The 24,167-nt window shown below is 41.9% G+C and overlaps 2 protein-coding genes and 1 long non-coding RNA gene across 3 annotated transcripts in view; 1 reads left to right on the forward strand and 2 right to left on the reverse strand.

Annotated features, from left to right (window-relative positions):
* The first annotated feature begins 7,404 nt into the window (after nucleotides 1–7,404).
* Nucleotides 7,405–9,925, forward strand: LOC134223567 (small ribosomal subunit protein uS3-like). The gene is made up of 3 exons (XM_062702748.1): nucleotides 7,405–7,551; nucleotides 9,078–9,274; nucleotides 9,341–9,925. The coding sequence occupies exons 1-3, from the start codon at nucleotides 7,522–7,524 to the stop codon at nucleotides 9,843–9,845; spliced, it is 732 nt and encodes a 243-aa protein (XP_062558732.1). The 5' UTR covers nucleotides 7,405–7,521; the 3' UTR covers nucleotides 9,846–9,925.
* Nucleotides 9,926–24,167, reverse strand: part of LOC134223566 (ribosomal protein S6 kinase delta-1) — a 36,418-nt gene continuing 22,176 nt past the window's right edge. Inside the window, exon 5 of the mRNA XM_062702747.1 lies at nucleotides 9,926–10,209. Coding sequence (XP_062558731.1) covers nucleotides 10,102–10,209 — 108 coding nt within the window. The 3' untranslated portion in view covers nucleotides 9,926–10,101. The remainder of the gene's footprint in view (nucleotides 10,210–24,167) is intronic.
* LOC134220263 (uncharacterized) lies at nucleotides 15,463–16,812 on the reverse strand. The gene is made up of 2 exons (XR_009981824.1): nucleotides 15,786–16,812; nucleotides 15,463–15,654 (listed from the first exon to the last, which is right to left on the reverse strand). It is a non-coding gene; the product is annotated as an uncharacterized LOC134220263 (long non-coding RNA).

Consider the following 24,167-nt stretch of genomic DNA (forward strand, 5'->3'; position numbering starts at 1 on the left):
AACAAGGAAAAAGAAGCCGTCTTTGCAGGTCTCGTCTCAGGTTATTACCAAGCGGAATTTTGACAACTGAACTGCATGGAGCAAAATGTCACTTGTACTTACGGAATAATCGAGCAGAATATTTTTCCGAAAGTAAAGTGACAGCTCCCATTACTTTGCGTGGGAACCTTACAAATTCCAATTTTGATTTTTGTTCTTGTCAGGTGGATACTGCTGAAAGAATTTTGTTTCGATTCTTTACTTTTCCGATTCAGTAAACGGAATTTAAAGGCCAGTATCGACTTTAAAAGTAGAGAGGTTACGGAATTTTGATCAATATTAAGGCCAGTATCGACTTAAAAAGTAGAGAGGTTACGGAATTTTGTTCAATATTACCAAGCGGAATTTTGACAACTAATCTGCATGGAGCAAAATGTCACTTGTACTTACGGAATAATCGAGCAGAATATTTTTCCGAAAGTAAAGTGACAGCTCCCATTACTTTGCGTGGGAACCTTACAAATTCCAATTTTGTTTTTTGTTCTTCTCAGGTGGATACTGTTGAAAGAATTTTGTTTCGATTCTTTACTTTTCCGATTCAGTAAACGGAATTTAACATGTGATTGAGATAGAAAAAGAAATTTCTTTTGAACACGATACCAACCTTTACCAAGCGGAATTTTGACAACTGATCTGCATGGAGCAAAATGTCACTTGTACTTACGGAATAATCGAGCAGAATATTTTTCCGAAAGTAAAGTGACAGCTCCCATTACTTTGCGTGGGAACCTTACAAATTCAATTTTGATTTTTGTTCTTGTCAGGTGGATACTGTTGAAAGAATTTTGTTTCGATTCTTTACTTTTCCGATTCAGTAAACGGAATTTAACATGTGATTGAGATAGAAAAAGAAATTTCTTTTGAACACGATACCAACCTTAACATGTGATTGAGATAGAAAAATAAATTTCTTTTGAACACGATACCAACCTTAACTAAAATATCTTTTTGTCATCATCATCTATCTGGCTGGTGCGAATAGAATCGATTTGGTTGTCAAACTGAACATAAAATTTTCTATTAAAGGCTGGTATCGTGTCCAAAGAAATTTCATTTTCTTTCCCAATCCCACACGCTTAGATAACATTACCTAAAAATACGTTTTTATTTTACCTAGAATTAGGTACTGGATGTTTAGTAAAAATGTAGGTAAAAATTAGCGATAATTATCGTTAGTTTTTACCGACTTTTAAGTATTTAAGGTTTCCAGACAATGACGTTATTTCTTACCTAGAATTAGATTTCTTATCTCAGTAAAAAAAAAAGCAGCTGCTGTTGGACAACTTCCTGCTTTCGTCGCTTCCTATTCCTGCTGTCGAACTCGCTGATCCAATGCAAAATGACGGTAAGTTAGTCGACTACTGAAGGCATTAAATTTCGATTAAAACGCAAGAACTTTTGTTTATTGGCAGGAATTGAAAAAATGGTCAAATGGCATCCTATCCCAAGTAACCATGGAGCAATATATGCTTGCAAACAATACAGCCATTAAAGTTGACTTAAAGTGGAAAAAGGCCCTTTTATGATCGAAATAATGCTTCATTACTTTGACATGTTGAAATAAAACATAAGTAATGCATCGCTGCATTCTTGATGCTGAACTATTGTCTATGCGGGTCATCGCTGGAACGTCGCTGGACCGTCGCGTCGCTCAACCAGCGAGCGCTTTCCAGTTTGGTGCTGTGGCGACGCATTGAATTTGCCTGTGTCGCTGGAGCACTTACTGGAAAGGGTCGCCAGCGACCAGCGACGTTTCAGTCGAGCGACGTAGTTGAGACAAGTTCATACATGTTCTTGATTTTATCTGCATCGACAATAGTGTATCGTTGCTTGACAGTTAATGAATAAACGCATCTTAGGCTGTGAACCATTCCACCGATTCGTTTAACTTTTAGTTAAAATTTGACATTTCGATGGTTATTTTCTCATCGTGGTTAAAGTTTTACTCTGAAGCCGACCCATTTGTGTTTTGACAGTTTTGACAAAGTTTAACTATCGAACTGTCAAATCTAACCATGCTCCGGAGCAGGGTTATTTTTAACCACGGCGAAATAACCATCGGAATGTCAAATTTTACCTAAAAGTTAAACGGTGGAATGTTTCACAGCCTTAACATCGTTAAAACTGATCTAATGCAATTTGCATTTAAAGTGTTGATCTGTAGTTAATTACATGCAATAATTAATGCTTGGTGGTTACTTGGGAAGGACCCATAATAAAAAAAAAGCACGCGTCAAAGCGGACTTCAACCGTAGACGGACATTATCAAACGAAATCCGAACGTCCGAACTCTCTTCATTTTGAATGTAACGCAGTGCTGATTTTTTTGGAACAGCTTCCTGGAGGCGTCTTCTTTCTTCAGCACAGATCTAACTTTCCGATCACAATCTCGCAATATGCATATTTCCAAAAAGCACATAAAAATTATACATGGATATTCTGACACAAATCTCCCACCATTTATTTCATTGACCCTTCAAAATAATAAAAAAATGACGTGATGAAACGAAAACACATCCATCCACGAGCACGCACACTTCGATCCTCGTGTGCAAGTAAAATGTACCTGAAAATTCAGGTGGAAACAAAAACAGCTTATTGCGTGATGTGCTTAATGGATTTCCTGGATGATTCTGTTGTTCAGTGTAACTGATGAATTCAAATTAACTTGTAGTTGCCTAAATATAAATAAACGTGTATTTTCATTCGTATCAAACAAACCACAACAAACTGACGCGTTTTTATTTCTGCTCTGCGAATTCCTATAGGTTATGGGCCGCAGACAAAACAAAACGTTTTATCGCGCAGTTTTGACCGAAGTAATCGCGATTTCGTAGTGAAAAGTTTCGAAATGCCGGCCAGTCAAAATAACGCCGACGGTACTGGCGCTGGCGGAGGCACAGTTGGAAGTCAGGTGGGTGGACGTGTTCGTGCAGCAGGAGGAAGCATTGCGCTGCCAGCAGTGGATAGATTGCGTGGCCGAGAAAACTACTCCACGTGGGCGTTTGCCACCAAGATGTTGATGATTCGGGAAGGCACTTGGGACGCAGTTACACGACAGGGGCAAGATCCGGAGGATGCGCATTCGCTGCGAGCGCTAGCAACGATCTGTCTGAGTATTGAACCGGTCAATTATAGCCTGGTGCAAAGTGCCAAAACGGCGAAGCAAGCGTGGAAGAATTTGCAAGATGCGTTTCGTGATGACGGGATGACTCGTCGAATTGGATTGTTGCGGAAACTCACCAGTATTCGATTGATGGAATGTACATCGGTGGAGGAATATGTGAATGAGCTTATGTCGACAAGCCACAAATTGACGGAGGTTGGTTTTTCAGTGGATGATACGTGGTTAGTCTGTCTGCTACTGATGAGATTGCCAGAAACGTAATGATTATGAGTCTCGAAGCCGTATCACGGCAGACGCAGTCAAAGCGAAAATCCTCCAGGATGTCAAAATAGGCGGTGTTCCGTCGGGAAGCATCAATGCAGGAGCTTTTTACAGCAAGAGAAGTTTTCCGACCCGAAGAAGAAGACCTACAAATCCAAAATCCAATGCTACAGGTGTAAGCAATTTGGACATTTTGCTTCAGAGTGTCAGCATAAAGGTCCGAACGAATCAAAAGACAAGAGAGAAAAGCAAGGTAAGAGGAATGCAGCGATGACTATTTTTGAGAATGTGAACTTAAGAGAATCGGAGTGGTTCTTCGATTCTGGAGCTACGTCTCACATGTGCAGTAGCAAGGCGGTTTTCCGGGATATGGAAGAAGTGTCGCAGCGCGTGAGTGTGGCCAACGATGCTGTATTGTCCGTCGTTGCCACCGGAAGTGTGGAGCTTGAAGCTGATATTGGTGGAGAATCCTGCGATCTAACGATGTCCGAAGTTCTGTGCGTTCCAGAGATTGCCATCAACCTTCTTTCGGTGAGTGCAATTTGTAGAAAAGGATACACCGTAAATTTCACAAATGTTGCTTGTGAGGTGAGAGCTGACAGTGGACAACTGGTAGCCGTTGGTCAGGAGAAAGGGGGTTTGTACAAGCTGTGTTTGGCAAACAAACAAACATCATACGCTGCAAGATCAAACGATGACATCACTCTGTGGCACCGTAGAATGGGGCATTTAAACGAGAAGAGTTTGAAGAAGCTCCGAAGGTTGGCAGATGGTGTCAATTTCGATAATGAAACAATTCCCACTTGTGTCACATGTTTGGAAGGCAAACATTTTCGCAAGCCATTCAACAACGAGGGCACAAGAGCGACCGAGTTACTGGAGCTAGTTCACTCGGATCTGTGTGGCCCGATGGAGCAGGAATCGATAGGAGGAAGCAAGTATTTTCTGTCGTTAATCGATGATGCCAGTCGGAAGGTGGTCGTGTATTTTCTCACGTCGAAAACGGAGGTACTTGAATGCTTCCAAGAGTACAAAGCGCTGATGGAGAATCAAACCGGGAAGAGGATTAAAACACTTCGAACTGATAATGGCAGTGAATATGTGAACAACGAGATGAAGCGGTTCTTACGCAGCAGCGGTATTCGTCACGAAACGACAGTTCCATACAATCCTGAGCAGAACGGTCTGGCGGAGCGCATGAACAGGACCGTCGTAGAAAAGCACGTTGTTTACTTTCGGATGCAATTTTGGATAAGAGTTTCTGGGCGGAGGCTACAGCAATGGCAGTGTTTTGATAAACCGTTCACCAACAAAAGTCGTTCCGATGACACCAGAGGAGGACTACACTGGGAAGCGACCAGATCTTTCAGGGGCTGAAAGTGTTTGGCACGAAGGTAATGTGCCACATCCCTAAGCAACGTAGACGAAAATGGGATGCCAAGTCCGAACCAGGAATCTTCGTTGGCGTGGCCTATCAGTCAAAAGGATATCGAGTGTACTTACCGAGAACGAAATTGGTGAAAGTTGTTCGAGATGTAGTTTTCCTCAGCGAAGAAAAGCATTATTGCGAGCAAAATCTAAAGGAGGTGTTTCCAGAAAGCCAAAGAATGATAGATCCGATACTGACTAGTGACGGACCAAACGAAGAGGAGGTTGAAAGACAGGAAGCAGTTGCTGCAGATATTTCCGAAGATAGCGATGGGGATAGCAGTGAATCAGACGATGTTGCAGAGGCCGACAACGACGATGGTAACGAACCGTTGTACGTTAGCGCAACCGAATCGCTAGAATCAACTTCAGCAGAGACCGTCGCGCTCCTTCACAATCTGTAGATCCACTCGAGATCAAGCGCAGTGAACAGGAGCGCAGAATTCAGGCAAGTATCACGATTATGACTTAACGTACAGTATTATTCCTAAAAGATCACCCGTGTCTCAGGGAACAGCGGTGGATGTTTGTGCTAGCGAGTCACAGTCTTTTCATGAAGCGATGATGTCCGAGGAGAGACAGCTGTGGAAGCGTGCTATGGAATCTGAATTCGAGGCGCTGATGTCGAACAACACCTGGGAGTTGACCACCCTACCGCAGGGACGCAAGGCTTTGAAATGCAAGTGGGTGCTGAAAAAGAAAATGAACTCTGACGGATCATTGGACAGGCACAAAGCTCGCCTTGTAATAAAAGGTTTTTCTCAAGTGAAGGGAGTAGATTACAATGAGACGTATTCTCCTGTAGTAAGATATTCTAGTATCCGGTATCTGGTGGCTATGGCAGCTCAGCTAGGTTTGCAGATCCATCAGATGGATGCAGTCACCGCCTTTTTGCAAGGAGACCTGTCTGACGAAGAAATTTTTATGGAACAGCCTGAGGGGTTTGTACAGAGTGGTCCGGAGAAAGTTTGTCGACTGAGAAAGGCGCTGTATGGCTTAAAGCAAGCCAGTCGTGTATGGAACGTCAAATTGGACACGCAACTGAAACGGATCGGGATGAAGCGATCTAGTTATGATCCTTGTGTTTATTTCAAAACGGACGGTAAACGAATCATCATAATTGCAGTTTACGTGGACGACATGCTGTTGTTCTCAAACGATCTGGATTACCTCGAAAATGTGAAATATGAACTTTCAACGAAGTTCCGTATGAAGGATTTGGGTGAAGCTCGGCAAGTTCTTGGAATGAGGATCACTAGAAAGGGTGGCGCTATCGGATTGGATCAACAGCGGTATACTGAGGAGCTACTTCAGAGGTTCAATATGGTGGACTGCAACCCAACATCGACGCCTGCCGAAGTGAACCTACGGCTTACGAAAGCAATGAGTCCAAAAACAGAACAGGAGAAGGAAAGGATGCAAAATGTACCTTACCGAGAGCTAGTAGGGGGGTTGCAGTTCTTAGCTCAGTGTACTCGTCCGGACATCGCATACTCAGTGAACGCAGTGAGCAGTTTTTGCAGTAATCCGGGTGAAACGCACTGGACAGCAGCCAAGCGTATTCTAAGATATCTTCAAGGTACTAAATCAAAAGGATTGGTGTTTCGGAAGAAGGACAATGCATCGTTCGAAGGATTCAGTGATGCGGACTGGGGGAATGATCAAGATTCGAGACGCTCGGTCACAGGATATCTATTTCAGTTCGGGGATGGATCGGTTTCGTGGAGTAGCCGAAAGCAGCCGACTGTTGCGCTCTCTACTATGGAGGCCGAGTACATGGCTTTGTCAGCAGCATCACAGGAGGCACTATGGTGGCGCGGTTTTCGTTCAGCGTTGCTTGGCAGAAAGGAACCGATAACTATCCACTGTGATAACCGTAGTGCGATATGTCTTGCAGAAAAGGAGATTGGTTATTCACCGAGAAGTAAACACATTGATGTGCGTCATCATTTCGTCAGAGAACAGTTGGAGAACCGCACCATAGAGGTGAAGTACATTATGTCGGGTGACCAGAAGGCAGATGCGCTGACCAAGCCGGTCGCTGGACAACTAATGCCAGTTTTTGGGATTTCTTAAATTCTCAGTTAAGGGGGAGTGTTGTTCAGTGTAACTGATGAATTCAAATTAACTTGTAGTTGCCTAAATATAAATAAACGTGTATTTTCATTCGTATCAAACAAACCACAACAAACGGACGCGTTTTTATTTCTGCTCTGCGAATTCCTATAGATTCTCCCGTGAACATCCCTTAAGTTCAACGTGACTTTTCAGGTGAAATCCACCGGGCACACAAGTTTTACTTAAATAAGTGTTGGAAGTACGTGTTCAATTAAAATGTAACAGTTATTAAATGTTCAGGTGGCAACGACATGCAGATTTATTGACGTGAATGTCTCTGTCAATTTTGTCTTTTGAACATTTAGTTAACTTTTGCAACATTAGTTTGTCGGACTTGTTGGTGGGTCCCGTTTTTCCTGCAGTTGAGGTTGACATGCGTTGTGTGCGGTCACTTTGACAGCTGTCTGCTGTCAGTTGCTGCGTTTTTACGAATCGCAAAGTTTCTTGTTCGTTTTTTTGCTCTTTTTGTTCGCGATCGGTTCTTGTTCGGCCTGACATCTTTCTTTTCTGCTTCTACCACGTTTTGCTAAAGTTGTGGTCTGTACAAAATGTACAACTCTGTGTCGAAAAAACGCCGGGTAATGATAACTTTTTGGTGTTTTGGTTGGTGCTGGACAGTGTAGGGACCCGCCGGTGTGATTCTAGTAATAATTTAGTGTAATTCGGCTCGGGAATTTGGAGAAATTTTGTGAATAATTACGAACAGATTCTGTGGCTATAATAAACGAAGACGATGGATGTTTGAAAGGGTGGGCGGGTGTCGCTGAGAAAGCTGCTTGATGTGGATATCGTTCTACGGGTTGAGAGCATTCAAGACTAGAAATGTGAACCGTGTTTGTGGAATAAGCACTGGCGTAATTGAGAATTACCTAAATTCCAGGGCTAATGTTTCGAAAAGCTAAACAGTGTTTACAGGAAAAACCTAACCTTGAACAGGACTCGATGCTAAACCAACTACACAGTGGTCTGGAGGGACCATAAGTTGTAGCATAATTTTGTTTTGATTCAGAGAAGGATTTCCTACAGGAATTAGGATATGGCGTTTATTTAGTACACCACTGCAATTGATTTTTACTTAAATTAGAATCGGATTGGCGATTTGCGTTGCAAAAAAAGAAGAAGCTGAACATTGCGCATTCGAAAAATTAGCACAGCAAACGATGAGAAGAAAATTTTAAAAGACTTCTCAAAAATTCTAGAAGTAATTTAGTTAGAAGTTAATTTAGTACGGGGATGGAAATTTTTAATACTGTGAATAAAACAAAACATCAAAACTTAAATTTTTACATCTAAACTATACGTCTATCACGCAGTGCAAAAGAATTCTAAACTTGCGCTGATAATTGTTTTTAATAAAATTACTTGTAGAATTTTTAAGAAGTGTTTTAAAATTGTCTTCCTATCCTTTCCCGTACTATTTTTTCGAATGCGCGACATTCTGCTTCTTTTTCTTGAAACGCCAAATCGACTATAAAATATAGATTTATGTAAAGAAAATTATTTTGAGCTGTTTAGTGGAATGTCTTCACTTGTCATAAGACGAGTTTGTACCTTCCCATTTAATTCCATCACTTGATTGTTCCTTGACAGATACGTATTTCGACCTCAACAGTAAGGTCGTCTTCAGTGACTCGTACTTGACTCGACTTTAAGTGATCGGCCTGAAAACCAAAGCAGAATACTGCGAATGAAAGTTAAGGGTGCCAAGCAAAGGACTTGGTAGCCACTTTGGTACAAATAGTTCATATAAGACACTATAAGGGCAAAGCCAGAGTAAACGCGACGGCCGAAGTCGAATAATTTACAAGAGAATCTTGTTGGTTTATAAACTGTAATCATATGTTAGGTAATATTGCTATGCGAACCATCGCGGGAACATCACTCAATCAAGTTTTCTCAGTTGGCTCGCGCTTTATGATTTGATAGTACTGTAACAACGTTGGGTTTTTCGTCTGGATGAACAATATTTTGTCATCGGGCGCAGAAGTGGGTAGTCAGTGAAGGCATGGGGGAGGGGATCCAACCAGCGATTTGTCCATGTACATGATCAACACAAACATAAAGACTAAATAACGAACTAAAATAAATGTTCTCTTCTAAACAGTTCGTTGCCAATGGCATGTTCCGCGCTGAACTGAACGAGTTCCTGACTCGTGAACTGGCCGAAGATGGCTACTCCGGCGTGGAGGTACGCGTAACTCCGACCCGTACCGAAATCATCATCATGGCCACCCGCACCCAGAACGTGCTGGGAGAGAAGGGACGTCGCATCCGTGAGCTGACCGCTGTGGTCCAGAAGAGGTGAGCTCAGAATTTTTAAATTTATGATAACGTTAATAAATAGTTTCAATTATTGTTCGTTTCCAGATTCGGATTCGCCCCGGGAACGGTCGAGCTGTACGCCGAGAAGGTCGCCACCCGTGGTCTGTGCGCCATCGCCCAGGCTGAATCCCTCCGTTACAAGCTGATTGGAGGGTTGGCCGTCCGTCGTGCCTGCTACGGTGTGCTCCGTTTCATCATGGAATCGGGCGCCAAGGGTTGCGAAGTGGTCGTATCTGGCAAACTGCGTGGTCAGCGTGCCAAATCGATGAAGTTCGTCGACGGTCTGATGATCCACTCCGGAGATCCGTGCAACGAGTACGTCGATACGGCCACCCGTCACGTTCTGCTGCGTCAGGGAGTGCTCGGAATCAAGGTCAAGATCATGTTGCCATGGGATCCAAATGGCAAGATCGGACCGAAGAAGCCCCTGCCGGACAATGTGTCTGTGGTGGAGCCCAAGGACGAAATCATGTACAGCACACCACGCAGCGAACCCAAGAACAAGCCAACGCTGGAACTTGCTGAAGTCGTGGAGCCGGTGGCTAGCTAAGCTGTTAATTGTAACATTTACAATGTGAAGGATGAAAATATATTGGAAAATGTGAGATAAAAAGTAAGTTTAATCCGCCATTTGTTTGTAAACATTCATTTTATTCTACATCCGATAACGCAAAAACATTCGAAACTCTCATAAGTTACTATTTGCTAAACACTAATGCACTATACTTTGTTCCATAGTAGTCTGTCGGTTGGATTCCGCCTGTCTTACAGTTAGTACGTTCGTCATCGTAAATGATTGCAGCAGATCAGATCTGGCCCCGTCGTTTCACCTCGCTCCAGTCGATCGTGTGGAAGAATGCATTGGCAATTATCTCCTTAAAGTCGAACCGATTCTCCGGGAGGGGTTGCAAAAGCTGGAAACAGAATCAAAAAGTATGTGATCGGTCATTATCGGAATTATTAGGATCATCGGAACACATGGACAAATATATGGTCACTTTCAGGCCTTACCACGTAGCATAAGGACCGAGTTGGTCCACCTGAGCGGTAAGCTCGGATGAATCTGTGAGGTATCTTTATGCTTACGTGGGATTACGAGTGGCTGCCTCAACACCTCGCGTATCACGGGGTATATGCAGAATGTCGCAGGTTGTCGCGAGGAAAGCCCATTATGATTTTCACGTAACCTGTCTCGTCTAAATCTTGCAGGGAATCTTTGACACCGCTGGTATCAATTTGCATCAAATATTCCGTATTGGTTCGCCATCGGCTCTAGACTCAATTTGTTCATCACCGGTTTCAACAACAGGCATTCCATTCTCCAGACGTGGCCGTTGTACTGGAGCCGTAATCTCGGGATCGTAATCCTGGTTGACGTATTTCGTTGTTACTTGTGGTTGATCAATTCCCACGGCCTTCCTACTTTCTATTCGGCCCTTTACAGATAAATAACTTACAGTTGTCACTTTGAATGGTTTTAAGTTGCATCCCTTCTGCCTTTCGGCGAGGCTATGGATCTGGTTGAATGCTTTCAACAACTCGATTCCGGACTTCTGCTCGAGAAAGTGACGATACCCTCCGCGTCTTGTCATAAATAAATGACACGTAATATCTACTTCCTCATTATGACTCCATGGGACCACAAGCGTCGGTGTGACCTAGTTCCAGGACTTTGTTCACTCGCCGACTTTTCTTAGGAAAAGGTATAGATGGAACTGTTTTCCTTTGGGACAATACAAACATGTTTCCATCAAAGACTTTTTAAAGTATACTCCGTATGCCAAACCTTTCTTCAACTTGTTCAAGCTGTACACGTTGAGGTGGCCCATCTGTTCCTTACCAGAGATCAAAATTTTCGGGTGGAAACACGGGTACCGTGCTGTGCCCTTATTCCAATCAGCGCCTAATTCCGTTCACGCAAGACAAAATGATAAATAATGAAGAGTTTATGTCTAAAAACAACAGAAAAATATCCTTGTACTTTTCTATGGTTATGTATGCATGAAATGAAATGAAAACCAGCGTCATTTTTAGCTATTAGGCCGTTACAAATATTTAATTGACTTTTTGTCCTACTAGTATCCGAAAGGTCAAGGGGGTGGATAATAAAAAATAAATATAAAAATGAAAAAAATCAAAAAACTCCTCGGATTTGTTAAAGAATGTTTTGAAAATCCTCAAAATTATCCGAATTTTATTTTGTTGCCCCCTCAAAATATCATTTTTTGGCAAAAAAAAAATCCGAGGGGGGGAGACAAAATGGATTTTAAATATGTGTATCGGCCTTATTAGTGAAAATTTAAACAAAATTTGTTGGTCGTCACCTGTCGTCACTACGAGCGCCATTTTGACTGTTTTCATTAGCCCACTTGCTAAGAACGTCTTTCATAATATTTAAGCATTTTTAAGTGGAAATTTGCCCTGAATTTCAAACACAGCAGCATAACAAGACAAAACAGGTAACATTATAGCGTATTACCAAATTGTTGCCTGTATTTTCCCGATAGAAAATGCTGAGAAGTGAAAAATATCTTGACCGGAATAAGGGTACATCCAAATCTCCTTGTTCCTTATTCCGTTCATTGGGTTTAGAGGATGGATACCGAAAATTCCGTGTTTGAGAATATAATCTATGAGCAAGAAAAGGTACATCGTACATGAAGCCATATGAATGGTGAACATTTGAAATTCTATCCCGCAAGCAGGCAGACCGAAAGGAATTCTCGCTTAACTTTTCAAAAGGACCTAAGTAACATTTTTTTCATGATTTAATTTGAGTACTGCAATCAAAATCTTTCATGTTGTTCTGTTGATTGCGCTATTCAAATTAATTCATGAAAAAAATGTTACTTAGGTCCTTTTGAAAAGTTATTCCGTTAACGACTCTACTCGAGACCTTTTTCAACTCGTGCCGGGAAAATACAGTTTTTTTCAGTTAATGATTTAATGATGATTTATTCTGTGTATAGTAGAGTGGGGCGCAGTTGTATGGGAAAACGCAAACTTCATCCGATCAAGTGAGATCAAGGTTTTTCTGAATCGTTTTGGGACCCCAATCAACTGTGCCAAATATGGGCTCGATTGGTTGCGACCTCGCATGCCGCATCGCGTTTTAAAATTACATGGAGATTAGTATGGGAAAACGTACTTTTTTACATTTTTACTCTTAGCGGCTTCAATTTATCATCAATCACGTGACTCAATACGTTAGCATATAGCCTGGAAGATGCCGAAAGACTTTGCTGAAGAAGGTACGCAGCTGGGAGGTCTACAAAAAATGTTATTACGTTTCGAAAATGATTGTTTTAACCATATGCAAGAAATCAATGTTTCTGCCAGCACTACCGGACAACCTGTAATTGTCAGAGGGCAAAACCCATTTTCCTTCTAGTCGGAATTTTTACTTTGTGAATGCATTCCGAATATCTCCCATTAGCTCCAAAGTACTATAAAATCAATAATTTTGAAATAACACTCAGTTAAATTATTGCCCCACGTAGTTCGGCAGTGCTGGCAGAATAAATGATTTTTTGCATATGGTGTGAATACTCAATCTTCGAAGCGTTATAACTTTTTTTGTGGACGTTCCAGCAACGTGCCTTCTTCAGCAAAGTTTTTCAGCATTCTTTGGGTTATACTTTAACGTAATGTGCCCCTTGATTTACGATAAACTGAAACCTCTAGTAGAAGAAATGCATAAATATACGTTCTCCCATACTAATTTCCAAACAAACTTCAAACGCAATGCGGAAAGCGAGGAAGCAACCAATCGGTCCCTAATTCTGCACAGTTGTTCAGGACCCAGAATGAGTTCGAAAAACCATTGATTTTAAAAAATGACCATGACGCCCCACTCTAGTGTATAGTAGAAAATCGAAAATTTGTTTTCAATAAAATGAAATATCTGCAGTTATCAGACGTCGCAACTCATTTCTGATTAGTGCGCATGATAGTACATCCATGCGTGCATGATGCGCACTACTAATGAAATATTTCAAATTGTCGCGACTCGCTCAATCGCGCGGTCCGGTTTGGTGGCGGCCCGACTATATAAAGTGAATGCTGGACAATGTTAAGAAAGGGTTTCCGGAGAATACGGACAGTTTTAAACAGCATAATCCATAATTGCGGCGTTCTTGTTTAAAAGCTTTATCCGGAAAATTCTTGGCGAATTTCTATTTAAAAAAACTGCCTTCTCTGAGCTGCAACTATGTTTTACTGAAATCCGTGAATACTTCGTAGAAGTAGGGTTATCCGGTACTTTAAAAACCGGAAGTTTAAAGAATATTCAAATTGAACGAAACAATTCCAAACAAACAAAGACATTGTTTTGGAAGGTTTAGGTCAGAATTAAAGGCCTAGTATCCAGGCTCTAGTCAAAACTACGTTGAGGATAAGGTGTAAAACTCCGATAAGGTTCTGTATCTGTCCTTTCTGTGGTACCTAATGCAACTGGGCAGCTAGCACCAATGTTCATGTTGAATATATCTCGAATGGTAAGTGAAACAAACGAAAAAACAGTCAACTTGGCTATACTAAGGAAATACAGTCCCTTCCCGATTTTGGCAACACGACCGGATTTTAATGTTGCCAAAATGGGGATGTTGCCAAAAACGGGAAAAAATTTCATACAAAATTTCAATTTTTTTTTGTTTGAATGATTGAAGCTAAATACTTAGAATATGTACTACAAAGTATGTGAAGTGTATTTGAGTGATGCAGGTGTATCATAATGGCAGCTAAATAAAATTTCAATTTAAAATTAGAAATTTTCCATAAACAATTAGGAAATTGCCAATAAAAAAATCAGGGTATGCAATAAATAATTATAAAATTTCCACAAATAAAACAAAATTTCCATAAACTATTAAGAACTTTCCACAAAACAAAAATAAATAAGCACTTTTAAAAGCAAAAATAGCAATTATAAAAGAAGAATTTTCCATAAAGAAATGAAAATGTTCCACGAAAAAAATACAAAATTTCCATAAATAAATCAATATTAGAACAATAACAAAATTTTACACAAAATAAATATTTTTTCCATAAAAAATTAAAACTTCCCACAAAATAATCGATAAAGAGCAATAAAAAAAGGAAATTTCCATAAAAATACAAGAAAGCAATGAAGCCGATGAAATTTTACATGAACTTCAAACGCTTTTAAAGAAGGGGCATGTATGGAAAAAAAGCACAGTTTGATTGCTTTTTATAATTCTTTATGGAAGTTTTCTTATTTTTTATTGCTTTTATTGATCATTTCGTGAAAATTTTATTTTGTTATGGAAAAAAAAAAATTATTTTGTGGAAAATTTTGTAATTGTTTATTGCTAATATTGATTTATTTATGGAAATTTTGTATTTTTTTTTGTGGAACATTTAATTTTTTTTATGGAAAATTCTTCTTTTATAATTGCAATTTTTGCTTTTGAAAGTGCTTATTTATTTTTGTTTTGTGGAAAATTTTTAATTGTTTATGGAAATTTTGTTTTATTTGTGGAGATTTTATATTTACACAGAAAGAAAAATCATTAATAAAATTAAAAAAACCATTGGTAATTTTAAAAAGTTGCGTTGGTTCTTTTTCGTAGAGAGTTGCATACACTGAAAACCGAAACTACCCAAAAGTGGGTTGTTTGCACTCAAAACCGTGGTTTGGGCCAATAACCCAAATTTGAGTAAAATGACTTTTCTGGCACTAGGTAGTTTGCCTTCAATCCCATGTAAACAATTTACCCAAAGCTGAGTTTAATTTATCCAAAGCGAACCTTGATAAACCCAAAATAGAGAATATTGAATTTACTCAAATTTGGGTTATTGGGCTAAGCAACCTCGGTGAGGTGTTTGCATCTTGCTCTAGTTTTGATAGCAATCATGGGAAAGAAAGGGAAAACTACCCAAATTTGGGTAAATTTTTTCAGCGATATTCTCAATAGTGCGTATATTGAACTCAAAGTTTGGGTTGATTTATCTGTCCGTGTAGGTTCAAAATAAAAGTATACGTCAACTTTTGCAACAACCATGGTTCAAAAGTGACATGTCGCTCTAAAATTAAAAGTTTGAACATTCAAAACTAAATTGTCGAACTGTCATTCAGAAAAGACTCGTACCCTTGCTCGTACCCTTTATCCACCTTTATCCCTCCATTTTAAAAGCAAATAAACAAATCGCAATAATAAACTTATACTTTTTATTGCATTATTTTTGGATTTTTTCTACACCGAAGATGCAAGCAGCAGCACCTCTAGCAGCACGGTGGCCTTTTTTCTAGTTCAGCCCAGGATCCAGCCGGTGGCCATGGTGATGGTGTGCATCGTAGCAATCTGTTGGCATTGCAGAATAATCATCCTGTCGGTTAGCTATAAAAAAGAAAGGAAATTCATTCTAGCTATCAATTTTTCTGGATTTTTCATGGAACAACTTTTAATTGAATTAGCTAGTATTCATTACTGCTTAATTCCTTGAAATCCATTCTTATGAAAAGACTTACCTATATTCAGCGACATTCGTTCAATTTAGCCAAAACAATTGGCTCAAGGATGCTGGAAACAACTACGAACGAAGTAGACCAACTAGAAGTAGACAGCATTTGCTGCTGATGCTCGTTCCTAAAGCGCATCGTCAAGAGGGCAATATGAGCACATCCAAAACATCCTACGGAGCTTCATTTGAACGTCGGATGATCACTCTATTTCCATCTTCGCTTGTTTCGATTAAACTAAAATCCACCGAAGGTTTCGTATGCTGTACTGACAGCGGAAAACCCCTTCCTCCAGAGGACCAGCGCATCGTCAAGAGGCCAATTTGGGCACATCCAAAACATCCTACGGAGTTTGTTAATCGACACTGGACTTTCCGCATAGACCATATATTTATCGAACGTATCCAGTCCCACTTCAAATGCGTAACGTTTCACCTGCGGGTTGGTCATGGCGGCCCTCGGTCCTTTGCAGCTCGTCTGCGCCAATCTGGGACAGGAAAAAGGTTGATCTTTTATGCCATCTACGCCGACCAACAAGCGATTTATTCGTTCCTGTTGTACGTACTGCTCCCAGAAACGGTTCAAGGACACTTGTCCACAGGAACGATCGGCCTAGTGACCAATTTGCAATATAGCGGCTTCCACTTTTTTCGCGGGTAGCAACGGTTGAACACTCGCGATCGCGATGAGATTTCTTTTATCACAATCGAAGCAAATCGAAGGATGCGAAATCATAACAAAACCGCCGAGAAAAAGAAATGCTGTTCCGTCCGAACTATGGGAATGTGCTAAAGACCAAAAACCAAAATAACTAAATCAAAAATAAATAATATTTAAATGAAAAATTAATAATTTTAATTAATGAACCATTATTGATAAAATTAAATCCAAAACTTTTAGATTTGTTGGTCAAGGTAGAATTGATGTCAAGCCGTGACCAATCCTAACTTTGCCAGTGAAGCAAATCGTTCATTCATTTATTTAGTTAACATCTAAACAGATAACACTGAATCAACAATTTGACGCCACAATGCACGGTTCGAGGCCGCATCTCTCCATCCTCGGATACGCCCCACGCTCGCCAAGTCGTTCTGCACCTGGTCTGCCCATCTCGCTCGCTGCGCTCCACGCCGTCTCGTACCTGCCGGATCGGAAGCGAACACCATCTTTGCAGGGTTGCTGTCCGGCATTCTTGCAACATGTCCTGCCCATCGTACCCTTCCGGCTTTAGCTACCTTCTGGATACTGGGTTCGCCGTAGAGTTGGGCGAGCTCATGGTTCATTCTTCGCCGCCACACACCGTCTTCTTGCACACCGCCAAAGATGGTCCTAAGCACCCGTCTCTCGAATACTCCGAGTGCTTGCAAGTCCTCCTCGAGCATTGTCCATGTTTCATGTCCGTAGAGGACTACCGGTCTTATTAACGTCTTGTACATGACACATTTGGTGCGGTGGCGAATCTTTTCGACCGCAGTTTCTTCTGGAGCCCGTAGTAGGCCCGACTTCCACAGATGATGCGCCTTCGTATTTCACGACTAACGTTGTTGTCAGCCGTTAGCAAGGATCCGAGGTAGACGAATTCCTCGACCACCTCGAAGGTATCCCCGTCTATCGTAACACTGCTTCCCAGGCGGACCCTGTCGCGCTCGGTTCCACCCACAAGCATGTACTTTGTCTTTGACGCATTCACCACCAGTCCAACTTTTGTTGCTTCACGTTTCAGGCGGGTGTACAGTTCTGCCACCTTTGCAAATGTTCGGCCGACAATGTCCATGTCATCCGCGAAGCAAATAAATTGACTGGATCTGTTGAAAATCGTACCCCGGCTGTTACACCCGGCTCTCCGCATGACACCTTCTAGCGCAATGTTGAACAACAGGCACGAAAGTCCATCACCTTGTCTTAGTCCCCGGCGCGATTCGAACGAACTGGAGTGTTCGCCCGAAATCTTCACACAGTTTTGCACACCATCCACCGTTGCTTTGATCAGTCTGGTAAGCTTCCCAGGGAAGCTGTTCTCGTCCATAATTTTCCATAGCTCTACGCGGTCTATACTGTCGTATGCCGCCTTGAAATCAACGAACACATGGTGCGTTGGGACCTGGTATTCACGGCATTTTTGAAGGATTTGCCGTACAGTAAAGATCTGGTCCGTTGTCGAGCGGCCGTCAACGAAGCCGGCTTGATAACTTCCCACGAACTCGTTCACTAATGGTGACAGACGACGGAAGATGATCTGGGATATCACTTTGTAGGCGGCATTAAGGATGGTGATCGCTCGAAAGTTCTCACACTCCAGTTTGTCGCCTTTCTTGTAGATGGGGCATATAACCCCTTCCTTCCACTCCTCCGGTAGCTGTTCGGTTTCCCAGATTCTGACTATCAGTATGTGCAGGCAAGTGGCCAGCTTTTCCGGGCCCATCTTGATGAGCTCAGCTCCGATACCATCCTTACCAGCTGCTTTACTGGTCTTTAGCTGTTGAATGGCATCCTTAACTTCCCTCAAGGTGGGGGCTGGTTGGCTTCCATCGTCCGCTGAACTGACGTAGTCATCTCCTCCGCTGCCTTGACTTTCACTGCCTGTACTCTCAGCGCCATTCAGATGTTCCTCGTAGTGCTGCTTCCACCTTTCAATCACCACACGTTCGTCCGTCAAGATGCTCCCATCCTTATCCCGGCACATTTCGGCTCGCGGCACGAAGCCTTTGCGGGATGCGTTGAGCTTCTGATAGAACTTGCGTGTATCTTGAGAACGGCACAGCTGTTCCATCTCCTCACACTCCGCTTCTTCCAGGGGCGTTTTTCCCCTGCAAAATGCGGGTCTGCTGTCCCCGCTTCCGTCTATAATGTTCCACGTTCTGCCGGGTACCTTGCTGCAGCGCGACCGCCCGCGCTGCGTCTTTCTCCTCCAGAATCTGTCTGCACTCTTCGTCGAACCAATCGTTCCGTCGACTTCGACCCATATACCCGACGTTGTTCTCCGCTGCGTCGTTAATGGCTGCTTTAACTGTACTCCAGCAGTCCTCAAGAGGGGCCCCATCGAGCTCACCCTCTTCCGGCAACGCTGCCTCGAGATGCTGCGCGTATGCAGTGGCGACATCAGGTTGCTTCAGTCGCTCTAGGTCGTACCGCGGCGGTCGTCGGTACCGAACATTGTTGATGACGGATAGTTTTGGGCGCAGTTTAACCATCACCAGATAGTGGTCCGAGTCGATGTTAGCGCCACGATATGTCCTGACGTCGATAATGTCGGAGAAGTGCCGTCCATCAATCAGAACGTGGTCGATTTGTGATTCTGTCTGCAGTGGTGATCTCCAGGTGTACCGATACGGGAGGCTGTGTTGGAAGTAGGTGCTACGAATGGCCATATTCTTGGAGGCGGCGAAATCAATTAGTCGTAGGCCGTTTTCGTTCGTCAGCCGGTGAGCGCTGAACTTTCCAATAGTCGGTCTAAACTCCTCCTCTTGGCCAACCTGAGCGTTCAAATCTCCTATGATGATTTTGACGTCGTGGCTTGGGCAGCTGTCGTACTCACGTTCCAGCTGCGCGTAGAATGCGTCTTTATCATCATCAGTGCTTCCGGAGTGTGGGCTATGGACGTTGATTATGCTGAAGTTGAAGAACCGGCCTTTGATCCTCAACCTGCACATTCTCTCGTTAATCGGCCACCACTCGATCACGCGCCTTTGCATATCGCCCATCACTATGAAAGCTGTTCCCAGCTCGTGTGTGTTGCCGCAGCTCTGGTAGATGGTATGATTACCTCTAAACGTTCGCACCATTGATCCCTTCCAACAAACCTCCTGCAGCGCTACGATGCCGAATCCACGGTCCTTGAGCACATCGGCGAGTATGCGTGTGCTCCCGATGAAGTTGAGAGATTTGCAGTTCCACGAACCGAGTTTCCAATCGCTAGTCCCTTTTCGTCGCAGTGGTCTTCGCCGATGGTTCCGGTCCGTACTCTCTTGTTGATTGTTCGTTGCTTATGATTTTTTAAAGGCTGGCTTGCAGGGCCTGACACCAAACCCCCAAATTTCCGGAGGACCATTCCTCCTTATTTCCGGTGGACCATGGTGCACAGTTTCACTTAGAGTCCCTCGCTGGCACTCGGACGATGATCAGCCGCCCCTAACATGGAGAACAGACGCTGTTGTGAGCCGATCCTGACATGGAGAACAGACGCTCAATAAGATTTGCACCTCGAAGAGGAGCAAACTCCCCCCTTCCTGTCAGCATACGACCATAGTTCCCACCGGGGTTGGTTACCCGATCTTCCCTAAGGTTGCTCGTATCCCGGCCAGCACCGCGGGGAGGTAGGGATAGGAGTTGCTGGGTAAGAGGCTAAGGACCGCGAGATGGGGTCTATTTTATTCCTTCAGGTACGCGAAGTACCAATGGTACGCTTTACCCAGCATTTGCCGTGCCGTGCCGAAGCAAATCGTTATAACAGTTCAAAATAAATATGTCACGCAAATGCTTTACATGTGTAATTTGAACGAACTGAAATATTTTAAAATAGCATTTCCGTTTGCTGATTTTTTCATATATATTTGTTTATTTATGTTTATTAATGCCTTATTTTGTCGAATTTTTCATAAGCTCATTGAAACAAAATGCTTAATACTTCAGATTATTTCCAGCATAGTTGCTACTAAAAATATTAATAAAAAAAAAGGTTCTTGTCACTTATTATACCAATGTCCCTGCGATGTCAAAAGAAGTAAGTGTTTGGTGCACCGATTTGACAGTTCTACAATTGTTGTATTGAAAAGAAGAACTTTTAAATTTACAATCTGGATCGGAGAGAATGACTTTCAGAACAAGTAGATCACTGTCACTGTAAAATATTTTACTTTTATTTTAAAGAAAAAAAATGCACTTTTTAAACACAAAGTGCATTCTATTTGATGAAACAACGTTTGTTTTTTCTGTGTATTTATTGCTCATACCCTGATTTCTTTATTGGCAATTTTCTATTTTCTTATGGGAATTTTCTAATTGTTTAGGGGGAGTATTTATTTTAGTCGATATTATTCATAACTCAGAGATTGTAGTTCAAATAAAATGGAAACAAACCCAAGAATGGTAATCAAACGATGTACCTAATTAGCCAATTTCATAATACAAATTTGATAATAAATAATATTTAAAATTAACTATAGCGTCGTCCACGTCCTTACAAAAAATGTGGTGATGAAAATAACGTTTACATTGTAGTCCATTGAAGTGCTGACTTCAATCCGATATCTCATATAAATTTTAGTCCACCAAAAAAGCTTTTTTTATCATAATTCACTATGTAAATCAAATAGCGATCCAACGGATACACGATGACTAAATGTGCTACAAATTTCGAATTCTTATATAATGGATTTTGATGGAGGCAAACTTTCTTGTGGTCGGTGTGATTAAGAATAAAGTTCTGTGCACAATTTTCGCTGACATTATGGGAAAAAAATATCGCAAGGCATAAGACATTTCATTGCTTTAGAAAATGGTAACGGAAATCTGCATTCTGCACATTACTCAAGCGACTCACTAAAACCAAATCCCTTTGCACTAATCGGTCTCCTAGCACTCAACCCAGGAATATGTCAGTTCAAAATTCGAAAATCCGTGTAAAAAAAGTTTCATGTTTTCTCGACGAATCATGCAAAATAGAGCAACTTTGCAAAAATTTTGTATGGGATTTTTTTTACACGGCCGTGTAAAAAAAATCCGTGTAAAAACAGAATCGGGTGTCCTTGGGCTCACTTGACCTCCGAAAACGATATCAGCCGACAAATTTGGAGACTCAACGTGGCAGGAAAGCGTACGTACCTTGGACGCCAAAAAACACTCCGATCGAATAGAGTTCGGCGCTGTACCGCCCTCATTAAACCGGTGGCGGTAGTCCTCCTTGGACTCGAGATCTGGACAATGCTTGTGGAGGAACAACGCGCACATGGAGTAAAAATGGTTCTCTACAACGATCCGACGGGCACAAGAAGGCGAGGTGTACAACGATCAAGGTGGATTGATCAGGTGGAAGACTATTTACGGACCCTCCGTAAACCGCGTGACTGGTAACGTACAGCAGTGGACGGAGATGACTATTATGTACTGCAGAGGCCACTCCGGCCTTAGGCTGAATAAATAATAATAAAACCACATGTGACTTATCACTCGCCTATCGAAGCAGCTAGAATTACTCCACTTCTGAAACTTCTCCATCACAAACAGAACACTCGAGAGCAGGCATTGGAAGTGTGATCTATTCAAATCGTAGCATCTAAAGAATGTGCACAGCAAAAAGTGGTCACCGGAATCATAGTGTGACAGAAAGGAATTTAAAGAAAAATTAACAACATAATGTTAATTTCATAGAGAATCAAAGTATAATTGTAATACTTAATTAATTTAGTGCATTTGATGATTTGTATGCAAATGCCCGTATTTTTCTCTTGACACCATTCATGAGCTTTTGCACGGTAACATCCACCACTAATTTGGCAGCCTTTTGCCAGTTACGTCTGAAGCTTTTCCCATCATTTGTTAAAATATTTGTTTCTCATAGATTCCTTTTAACCAGGGCCCAGTACTTTGCGATCGGATGAAACTCCGGCGAATTTGGGGGGTTGGGTTCCTTTGGGACAATATTAACGCTATCAGCAGCGTACCAGTTTTGAGCCAGTTTTCCGTAGACACAAGATGCTAGACCTGGCCAGAACAGAGCTGTACCTTAATGTTTCCGAATAAACGGCAAGAGTCGTTTATTCAGACATTCATCAACGTCATTTTGTGAATTTATTATACCGATTGTGACGGAAATGTCGCTTCTGAGACCGCAGTCACATATTGCTTCCCATACGAGAAATTTATTTGGAACTATGACAATTTTTTTCTGCTTAAAATGTTCTGCGAATCCTCCCCTTTGCATCGAGGTATAAAACAGTTATCCCGGTTTTAGCGATATTCAACTACTTTGTAATGTCGCCAAAAGTGTATACCCGGATTTTCCACCTTCTGTGCAAAATGAGTTCGCACACGTGTCATCGATTCGACGCCATTTTTCAGAAAAACAAAGGCATATTGGAAATGACATTTTTACCATTTAACACATACATTTATCTTCATATTATCGTGTTGGTATTAACTTTGTGTGCACTGACAAAATTGTGTTGAGCAATTTTCGGTGACTACTTTTTGCTGTGCACATTCTTTATAGCCAATGAGTGAACTGGCTCGCTCAGATGGATGCCAAACAACGAGTAGGAGCGATCGTTGCTGCGATAAACAATGAGCAACACCGTCTAACAAGCCAAGCCGTGGTGAGGTGTCTATGTAAGCTACGATTTTTGCTTACCACATCATGCCTTCTGCTTTATTCGCTCTTCTTTCAAAGTGATAAGATAGTCGAGAGAAAGTATCAACGCCTCCAATTCAGTGTGCTAGAGTTCCAGACTCATAGATGCCTTCATTTTTAGAATGCTTGAATGGCTTCTTCTATCAGCGCATCGTAACGACGCTCATTGTTGTCTTACCAAGTGATTCGCTCTACTCAATAGGCTTCCATTGGTGAGCGTTGAAGATCATTAAAAGGTGAATCATCGAACGTCCAATTTCAAAGATCTTAGGAACTTCATAACTAGCCCCGCGCAGAGTTCTGATATTAATCGCTAGACAAATTCGCGTCAATTGGAAACAACAATCAGGTATCAGGTATCAGAACGTCGGCTCAGGAGGCACGTCCCCTCAATTTGGGAGATTTGTGCCATCGCCTTCACTGGCCTTTCTCATCATTTACCTGACAGAAAAGGAAGTGAGGAAGGAAGGGTAAAGGAAGAGGAAGTGAAGTCGGAAATGAGAATGGAACCATTTATAGGAAAGCCAATTATGTAGACTCACACGCATTCAGCTAGGGACTAAAGAGAGGTGTCACAAAAACACAGAGGACGTAACAAGGGACGAACGTCAAAGACGAAACACAGAGTGCACTGTGAAAAACGCATAATGCGAATCCATATAGGTAACATACACAAAGTACATTATAAAAAAACCCAGATTAATCCACCTAGCGTTGGTGGTGCCTTTCTCGCATTTAGTTAAGACACCAACCTTATATGGGGTTTGTATGGTCCGATGTATCATTTTCTTCATAACTTTTAAACGCAATGACCGATCGTTATAAAATTCAATAGTGATCAACAAGGCTTTGTCCCCTGTCGAATGAAACTTGTTGCGAGAAAATCGGTTAAATATTTCTATACGAAAAGTTGTCTAATGTTTTTTATAGCTTTTGTGCACACACATACGCACACACATACACACACATACACACGGACAGACAGACATGTACTCAGCTCGTCGAGCTGAGTCGATTGGTATATAATACTATGGGTCTCAGAGGCT

This window comes from Armigeres subalbatus, chromosome 3, assembly GCF_024139115.2.
Source record: "Armigeres subalbatus isolate Guangzhou_Male chromosome 3, GZ_Asu_2, whole genome shotgun sequence".
Lineage (NCBI taxonomy): Eukaryota > Metazoa > Arthropoda > Insecta > Diptera > Culicidae > Armigeres > Armigeres subalbatus.

Coding starts and splice junctions, on each gene's coding strand:
- LOC134223567 (XM_062702748.1), top strand. CDS start 7,522: ATGTACAACTCTGTGTCGAAAAAACGCCGG. Junction 7,552..9,077: donor CTGTGTCGAAAAAACGCCGG/GTAATGATAACT, acceptor TCTTCTAAACAG/TTCGTTGCCAATGGCATGTT. Junction 9,275..9,340: donor ACCGCTGTGGTCCAGAAGAG/GTGAGCTCAGAA, acceptor GTTCGTTTCCAG/ATTCGGATTCGCCCCGGGAA.